At 39.7% G+C, this 8,816-nt stretch overlaps 1 protein-coding gene across 6 annotated transcripts in view; it reads left to right on the top strand.

The window, feature by feature from the left end:
• The window catches only part of LOC103369039 (copine-3-like), a 13,900-nt gene extending 5,200 nt beyond the window's left edge, over nt 1-8,700 (top strand). For all 6 annotated transcript variants that reach the window (XM_008297626.1, XM_008297628.1, XM_008297629.1 and 3 more), the window contains exons 5-16: nt 89-160; nt 262-339; nt 415-504; nt 1,178-1,276; nt 1,364-1,447; nt 1,615-1,674; nt 1,912-2,045; nt 2,422-2,476; nt 3,925-3,976; nt 4,058-4,191; nt 4,856-5,089; nt 7,484-8,700. In XM_008297626.1, coding sequence (XP_008295848.1) covers nt 89-160; nt 262-339; nt 415-504; nt 1,178-1,276; nt 1,364-1,447; nt 1,615-1,674; nt 1,912-2,045; nt 2,422-2,476; nt 3,925-3,976; nt 4,058-4,191; nt 4,856-5,089; nt 7,484-7,621 — 1,230 coding nt within the window. In that variant the 3' untranslated portion in view covers nt 7,622-8,700. The remainder of the gene's footprint in view (nt 1-88; nt 161-261; nt 340-414; nt 505-1,177; nt 1,277-1,363; nt 1,448-1,614; nt 1,675-1,911; nt 2,046-2,421; nt 2,477-3,924; nt 3,977-4,057; nt 4,192-4,855; nt 5,090-7,483) is intronic.
• The last annotated feature ends 116 nt before the right edge of the window (nt 8,701-8,816 follow it).

Here is an 8,816-nt window from a genome sequence, read left to right as displayed (position 1 = left end):
AAATAAACGAGTTAGCTCTAATAAGCAAAGTACAAAACTGTGTGAATCTTGAAGGCTCTTGATTTAAAATTATAATTTCCTTTAATAGATCTCCGCTGAAGAAATAACAGACAACAGGGTGGCACACTTTGAAGTGGCAGCCCGCAGGCTGGACAAGAAGGTACTGGAAGCTGCTTTAGTGCTCTTTTATCAACTGCCTTTGATTTAGATTTAATCCCTTTAAAAACACTCTTAAGTTACTACTTGGATGTGCTTGTTTAGTATTTGTGGTGGTCCGACCCTTTCCTGGAGTTCTACAAGCAGACAGAAACTGGATGGCAGCTGGCTCACAGGACGGAGGTACACACGTATTTACCAACAACTCATCGTCCTGCTTGTGTAGAATTATTACTGACTTGTATCCTGATCGTGTAGGTCGTGTACAACAACCTAAACCCAATATGGACACCCTTCCGCATCTCACTGCGATCTCTGTGTGGAGGAGATGTGGAGAAGCCCATTAAGGTAAATATTTTATGTTTTTTTACCACGTTAGTGTAAAATTGACCCTATTAACAAAACCTGTTTCTTTTAATAACCTGAAGAATGCTTTGAGTTGTGAAAATGGTACATGTCCTTCTCTTTCGATGTTGTATGTTTTATTTCATCTTTTGCTGGCTTGATTGACCGTACTACTCTTGCATACTAATAATTCATGATGCATTTTCTTTTTATTTTACAATCCCCCCCTCAAATATTAAAAACGGGAGTGCTTGTGACCCGGCTGGATAAGCGATGTGTGTATTTGTGCACGATGTGTGACGTCACCACGTGAAGGTGTGCGTTTTTTACTTCTTTCTTTTTATTAATTTTAGTTACTTTTCTTGCCTTTACTACGTTTAAGCTGATTACTGTAAAACGCTTTTGCATGTGTGACCTTTTTATTGTATTGTAGAGGGTTTATAACATGATGAAGCTCTGAGTACAAGTAGTGAATATCGCATGTTTAGTGTAGTGTAGTCTGAAAAACACATACAATTTACAAATACAAAGTACTTTCTTAGTACTTGTTTATCAGTATTTAATTAGAAAGTAAATATATGTTAAAGTGGATATCATATCGAACTGTTAGTGTGGAGAAGGTGGCGTGGCGGGGCTTTTATTTTGCCACAGGACAACTGTGTGCTTGTGTCCCCAGGTTGAGTGCTTTGACCGGCGTTACAACGGCTCCCATGCTCTCATTGGGACCTTTACGACCACACTAGCAGAGATGCAAGAGGGAACGCACCTCCGCCCGGTAAGACTTTGTGTGCTGTGTGAGCATGGTTAGTTCGATTTGTTATCTGTCGCTGGTATTAATTATGTCTCGTGTTCTCACTCATAGGTTGAACTTGAATTCATCAACCACAGAAAGCTACAGAAGAGAAACTACAAGAACTCTGGGGTCATTTGCATCAAGCGCTGCGTGGTAATGATTTAGAAACTAGGGAATTTAACACACCTCATTCTGCCTTGACTCTGTGTTTGTCAGTGAGTGATGGAGCATGCTGTATGGTAGCAGTCTTGCCTCTGTTTATTGGATCACTGTACATTTTGCGCTGCTGCACACAGCTCATGTAATGCTCCCCCTTCCAGGTGCAGAAGGAGTACACCTTCCTGGATTACATCATGGGGGGTTGTCAAATCAACTTCACTGTGAGTGTGGAAATGCTCGACACAAATGTTATGACTTCATTAAAAGTAGTTTAACTACTTTTTTATTATAAGTATTATTAATACTTTTATTTAAGTATAAATAAATAGTTTTGCAGAATTTTAAAATAACCCTAAAATTACTCTGGGACACCATGGCTCTCTGAAGCTTTTGTATGTGGTGACTGAGAAGCTCTGTCCCTGTGTCTTGACGATTTTCCTCTCTCGGCTCTGGCCTAGATTGCCATCGACTTCACAGGGTCTAATGGGGATCCAAAGTCTCCTCAGTCCCTGCACTATATCAACCCTGAGGGTTACAATGAATACCTGACAGCCATCTGGGCCGTGGGAAACGTCATCCAGGACTATGACAGGTAAACCCACAAAGATTGTGATAGTACACCAACTTAGACGAGATTCTTTCTTAAAATATTTACATTTCAATGCTTTCATAGCAGTGTGTTGTTCTAGAAATAGTGTTAGTTGCTTTTTATAATAATGATTTTCATGGAACTAATTTCCTGGACTAATGTGAAGAAAGTTATTTTTCAGTTTGTTAACCTGGAAATGTGCTCTATCAAGCCTGTCGTGCACAGAGTAACTCTAATTCTCCAGCTCCTGATTTAAAAAGTGTTAAGTTAGTACTATTTGTTTGCTTGCAAAAATCACATTCTGCAGGAATAAGATTTTTTTTTTTAAATGCTTATGGTATTGCTAACAAATATTTATTCTGTCTGTCTTTTTGTGCAGTAATAGGATGTTCCCTGTGTTTGGTTTTGGAGCTCAGATCCCTCCATCCTGGCAGGTATGAAAAATTGTTGTTAGACAAAAGCTTGACGTCAGCGGCTTCAGTGTCACAGTTGCCACAGTTTAGGTCACAGTTTAGGCTCACGAGTGGTTTAGGGACGAGTCAGGTGCCCGTGTGAACCGTGACACAGACTTCTGTCAGGGTAAAGGTTTCCAATTTTAACTGAAAATGTTTTAATGTGGAAGTTGTTGTGGTTTATAAATAGATCACCCAGTGTGTACATATGTTGAATCATCATATTTCGTGCCTGCGAGTGCGCTGATAAGATAAGAACAAGCAAAATAACATGTTTCTTCCACTACAAGACCTGGTGCTCGCTGCAGTTAGGAGGAAAAAATGTATAGATATCAAAAATTAGTTGAAAAATATCAGCATATTGTATTTTGGCACAATCCAATATCATGCATCCCGACACTGACACTAAATTTACTGTAAAATTACAGTAAAATACTATGAGAATGCAAAGTTTACTGTTTATTTTACAGTGTTGTAATTTACTGACATGGTAAACCCTGTATACTGTTCTGTTCTCTACACTATGGGGTTTACTGTTTATTACTGTAACTACAACTTTCTAATAACATGCTGTCTTTATGTCGTGTTGTCACTGGAATCAGCTGTACCTGTAGCTACCTGTAAATGACCACATTTTATTATTTTAAATGATATGTACACATTACTGTGAAATGTAGACATTCACCATAAATAACAATGTGTGGTTTTTCTTTATGATCCAGTGTTAAGATCTCTGTTTAACATTTAAACATGTATATACAATTAAAACTTGAAATGATAAAGGATAAGGCAAGTTACATTTTTACTGATTAGGAACATTTACTTAATGGCAGAAATAACTCAATTAACTCAATGTGAAAAAAAGAAGATAAAAATGGCTAATCGCTAATCACTAGTTAGCAATCACGTCCTTAGCCACCTATTCTAAAGCCCCCACCGGGAACTGTTTTGTTCAGTTTCTACGGCAGCCTGCTGTCGACGATCCGTCTTGTTTTGGGCACCAAAATACTGTCAGATTTTACCCTTTTTAACCACGTTTTGGACAAACTGAACACTTTGGCTGCATTTCTACTTTAATTTGTTCTAAAACACTTGGACGATATCACCTTGATTGAACTCATTTCAGCTGCTGAATGCCTGAATACCTTTGTGAACCTGTCCTTTAAAGAAAAGTCTCTGTTTTGACTCTCAGACAAACACTCTGTAGTCTCTCATCACTTATCCACGTATTTTGTAATTTACCTGATTGTCAGAGTATTGCTCTGTGTTTTTGGTTGCATCAGCCAGGAAATATTTGCTATACAGCAGGTAAGATATACTTTTAGCTATAAAGGAGCAACGTTATTCATTTTACAGTCTTTTTTCCTGGAACTAAATAATCTTGTGGTGTATCCTAAAGTTTTCATAAGTGTTGTGACTCCTGCCTACAGGTGTCCCATGAGTTTCCTGTCAACTTCAATCCATCCAGTCCGTTCTGTGCAGGTAGGTTTACACTTGTCCAGAGACCGTGTTGTTCAGCTGTGTCCAGTAGTGATGCGTTACTGATGGATGTGTGTGTTGCAGGCATAGAGGGTGTGGTGGAGGCCTATCAGAGGTGTTTACCTCAGGTGAAGCTCTGGGGTCCCACCAACTTTTCTCCGGTCATCAAACACGTCTCCTGCTTCGCCAGACAAGCTCTCTATCAGAATATGGCCTCAGTAAGTAGCCAGAGGGTGGTTTATAACTCAGTGGTTCGCTTAAAATAAAAAAATACTCCCAAATCAAATATATCACAAACATATAACATGACCTACTGGTCTTTGCAGCTTGTATTTAATCAATTTGTATATTTTGAAATAACATCTTTGACACCTTGGTCTCTTTTTCTCTCTGAAAGTTTGCTTACTTAAATATTCCACGGCAAGATTCACTGATGAGATGCTTCCCTAATTATTATCTCATTGAAAATAAAATGGTGTTGTTAAAGCAGTATGTGTGTTGCCAGCATAATAAACTGACGGTTCAGATGCTAGCAAGCCAGACAGGACTTAAAAAATCACATTAAAAAGATCATATGACATGTTAACCCTCCTATTATCTTTGGAGTCAGTTTGACCCCATTCAATGTTTAACATCTCAAAGTAGGTGATTGACATAATTTTTCGGCTTTATTTAAAGAGCTATTTGCACACACATTTTGGTAACAATTTTAAGTATAATTTTCTGGAGGTTTAAATTGCTGCGCTCAAATTCAACCCAAGGATCAAAGATGTCAGTAGACTTGAAGGTAATAGGAGGGTTAATATTGATCCTAACCTGGATGCGTCTCTTCTTTGTGGCTATGTTTATTAGTGTCTTATTATTGTTTCTGTCCTCGTGCAGCAATACTACGTGCTGCTCATCATCACAGATGGAGTGATCACAGACATGGACCAGACGCGCACTGCGATTGTGGAGGCCTCTCGCCTGCCCATGTCCATCATCATAGTGGGCGTTGGTGGTGCAGACTTCAGCGCCATGGAGTTCCTCGACAGTGACGACAGACTGCTGCGCTCGCCGCTTGGTGACGTCGCCGCCAGAGACATCGTGCAGTTTGTGCCCTTCAGAGAATTCCAAGTCAGTAGCAGCCCAGCACCTTCTGTAGAACATGTACATGTAAATGTTTTCACTCACAATTCGGTAGAGAAAATAGCGAGGTCGCGGAACAAGACTGAGACGCGATTGAACGTTCCCAGCATGGACATGTGTTGATTGAGAGAACAGGCAGTGATCATTGATAGGACTTCTGTGGGTAGCTATGGAGGCTCATTGCCTGACATGGTGAGAGATGCTGGCAAAGTGTTGGCCATAGATTGAACTTCAACATCAAACATAGGGTTCAATGTCAGACAGAGGGCCAGGTTGGGAGTTAATTCCAAGAGACTCTCGATGCATCTCTGCCTCCTGAACGGCCTGAATATGAGGAACAGTGGGTCCATCTAAACTAGCATAGAAGAGCGGAAAATTCCAACGGTGGCCAATTGGTCAGCAATAGCAGCAAATTGGTAACTGCCATCTGCCATTGGGTCGAAGTGAATGTTCAGGTTTAATGATTCAGAATACTCCAATCTGTCCTCGTGTGTGTGAGGAATCCACAGGAGCATGTGTTGAACTGTTTTGGGCTGAGACTTTGGCCGCTGCTTTTCTTCTCGTCTTGTTACACCGAAAACCACTTTTGTGTTGCAGTGCGGCTGTGTGGCAGATGAAGCTGAACCTTGTATTTGTGCAACTTTTGGTTTCTTTTCACAACTGAACCTGGTGTTACAAGATGTCTTTTTGAAACTCTGATTGCCGCTCTGATCAACACATTGTCATTTGCCCTACATATAGAGGGGTTATGACTTCTCGATGAAGTCCTGTACGCAGTAGACCAGGCAAGATGAGAGAGCGTTTCTTCAGGATCCAATAACTTAAAGCAGTTTAAAATGCAGTGGCAGATACTTTTACTCTATTGAGGTTTTGTCCCTTATTTTTTCTGTTCAATTTATCCATTCCTTCCCACAAAATTCACCAGAAGTCATCAGCTAAAACACACACGTGCACACACATACACACACACTTTTCTTTGAAAAGGTTGATTCCCTCTGATATGATCAAACTGTAGTAGTTAATAATGCTAATAACTAGCCAACAGTAAGCTAGCTATCGTCAGTTAACTTTGAATACACTGTCAATAATGAACTGTTCACCAAAGAAAGTTGATCACTGACTACTTTTCACCATGTGTGCTAGAAAGGAAACAAGGAAGTTTGGACGACTGAAGTCAGTGTTGCACCATTGTCATCTAGTGGTCAATTACAGGAAATCAAAAAATTCTTGACTGTGAAAAAATATGTACTATCTCTAAGAGTGAGTTACATGCCGTACATATTTCATATCATACCATTGTCTGCGTTTGCAAACATGTGCTTCCACTTCATTTGGAAATAGCTTGAAAGGCTGAGGAGCAGCAGACAGGACTAGAGGTCATTCTAACCATCAAGTAAAATACATGGAGAGAGAGAGAGAGAGAGAGAGAGATTTTATCATAGTTAGATCTAATAAATGAAACTTAAATAAAATGATATTAGTGTATTATTAAATTTTTGGCTCAGTTATTACATTTGCAAAGAATTTTTTTTTTTTTTTACCAGGCCAATAATGTAATAACCTCTGAAGTTATTGGCCAAAAGATATTATGTTATTGGTTCAGGACATTTATTACATTATTGGCCTATTACATTTTTAAATAGACAATTTTATTATATTACATTTATTAAGTTATCAGCTGTTATGACATTATTTTCTTCTCCAAGCCCTTTTCTGATAATTCCATCACTGTAACACCACCCTGCCAAACCATCCTGTTTCAGTTCTTCCTCTGATCTCACTGATCAGTATACGAGGTGTGTCAGAAAAGTTCCAGGACTGGTGTTCAAAGTAATTCCCCTTGAGTCTAACACACTTCTCCAGCCTTCTCTGCCTTCACGCCGCCATGCACTCCTGGAAGGATTCTTCCAGGATCCTCTGCAGCTCCGTCGTCACAGCCACCTTGATGTTGTCCACGTCTACTAAACGGGTCCCCTTGATGACCCCCTTGAGCTTGGGGAAGAGGAAACAATCCCACGGAGCCAGGTGGGGTGAGTAGGGAGGTTGCTCCAGCACGGAGATGTTCTTCTCAGCCAGGAACTGTGGGATGCTCAGGGCGTTGTGAGCAGGCGGGTTGTCGTGGTGAAGCAGCCACAACTGGTCCCGACACAACTCTGCCTCTTCTGAACGAAGCAAACGCCACAGGATCTCTTTGTAAATGAGCAGGTTGATCATCTTAAGGGGAAAACTCCTAGTTTGTAGTTTGGTTTGAAATATATCTTTAGTGACGCCAGTCCTGGAACTTTTCTGACACACCTCATAAGCTCTAAGTTCCACAGACTCATGCACACTTGATGGCCCTAAACAAAACTACTTCTCATTCTTGTGACGTTGTCATTGCAGGGGAGCAGCGTGGCCCTTGCCCAGAGTGTGCTGGCAGAGCTTCCAGATCAGGTGGCGTCCTTCTTCAATTCTTACAAGCTGAAACCTCCAAGGGGTTTCAACGACTGTGCTCCGCCGGACTATGACTCGTTAAAGTAACCCTCCTACGTACTACCTGTCTGCTTCTCCTTTACCCTCTTTCTACATTTATTGCATGGGGGGAGTGAAAGTCAATGCCAAGGATTGACATCTATGTTACATGAATGTGAGGAAAAACACATTAAAATACTACTAACCTGAAATCAGTGACTGGATTTGTGAATAGTGTTTAACATTTGAGTTTTGTTGCTTTGAAGTTCATTAGCAAAGTGTTACTGTGACCGAGAGACATGAAGGATGATGTAACGCATGATATCTGTAAACAATCACCACATACTCTGTATTCTTCAAGCGTATCACTTGATGTGTTTAGATTTCTTTGTGAAAAAAACTCATTTCTTGTATAAGGAAGTAGTTGTAGGTTGATTTCTGATTTTTACCTGAACTTTTCTATGCTGTTAATTCACACTCTCTCTCACTGAATAATTTGCATTTCTCAGCCCTTATCATGAATCATATGAGAATGCAGTGGAAAGCGAGTGTTTTTTTGTTATCTCTTGAGGTGAAAATACTGGACAGGTTGTGTTAACATCAAACTGGATATTCACATCAAATGCAGTGTCTGCTGCCTATTTAAATGGAGAATTTGTCACCTCTCTTTGCAAGGTTGTCAACGGATGTTTATTCATTATGTCGTCTTTATTATTTTTTGTTGTTTGTAATGGTTGGACATTTTTGTTTCACCATCATGGGTCACGTTAATAGCGTAGCTCCTGGTTGCTGAACTTGATGTCATTAATAAAGAATATGTTAAAGTTCAGATTGCGATTGTCCCATCAATTCTAAATTTGTTTATTTTAAAAACAAAAGTTGTTTCTATATGTATTGTGTAACATTATGTTGGAATAATGGTTAAAATTTAGAAAATTAAGTTAATCTTGTGCATCACTAACAAGTGTGTGTGATCAGAACGACTTGTGATGTTAAATTCTTCCCCGGAGCATGTTTACCCAGGTCATAGGAGGAGATTGTACATTTAGTTTTATAAAAAATGAAGTTGTTGTCTGTTGTGATTTCATTACGTGTAAGTCTTTTTTCTTCTGATCACTCTGAAGGAAAATAAAGAAAATATCTATTAATTTGACTGCACAACTCCATCCTTTTTTACACCTTTTTGGACTGTATTCGCTCTTCTGTCCAGCTGAAGTGATCTTATTCCTGTTTCACACATTACTGACATTCGCCCTGAGTGCTT

Source organism: Stegastes partitus, unplaced genomic scaffold (assembly GCF_000690725.1).
Source record: "Stegastes partitus isolate 25-593 unplaced genomic scaffold, Stegastes_partitus-1.0.2 Scaffold1231, whole genome shotgun sequence".
Classification (NCBI taxonomy): Eukaryota; Metazoa; Chordata; class Actinopteri; family Pomacentridae; genus Stegastes; species Stegastes partitus.
The sequence above is the reverse complement of the archived record's forward strand: the minus strand, read 5'-3'. Positions and strand labels throughout refer to the sequence as shown.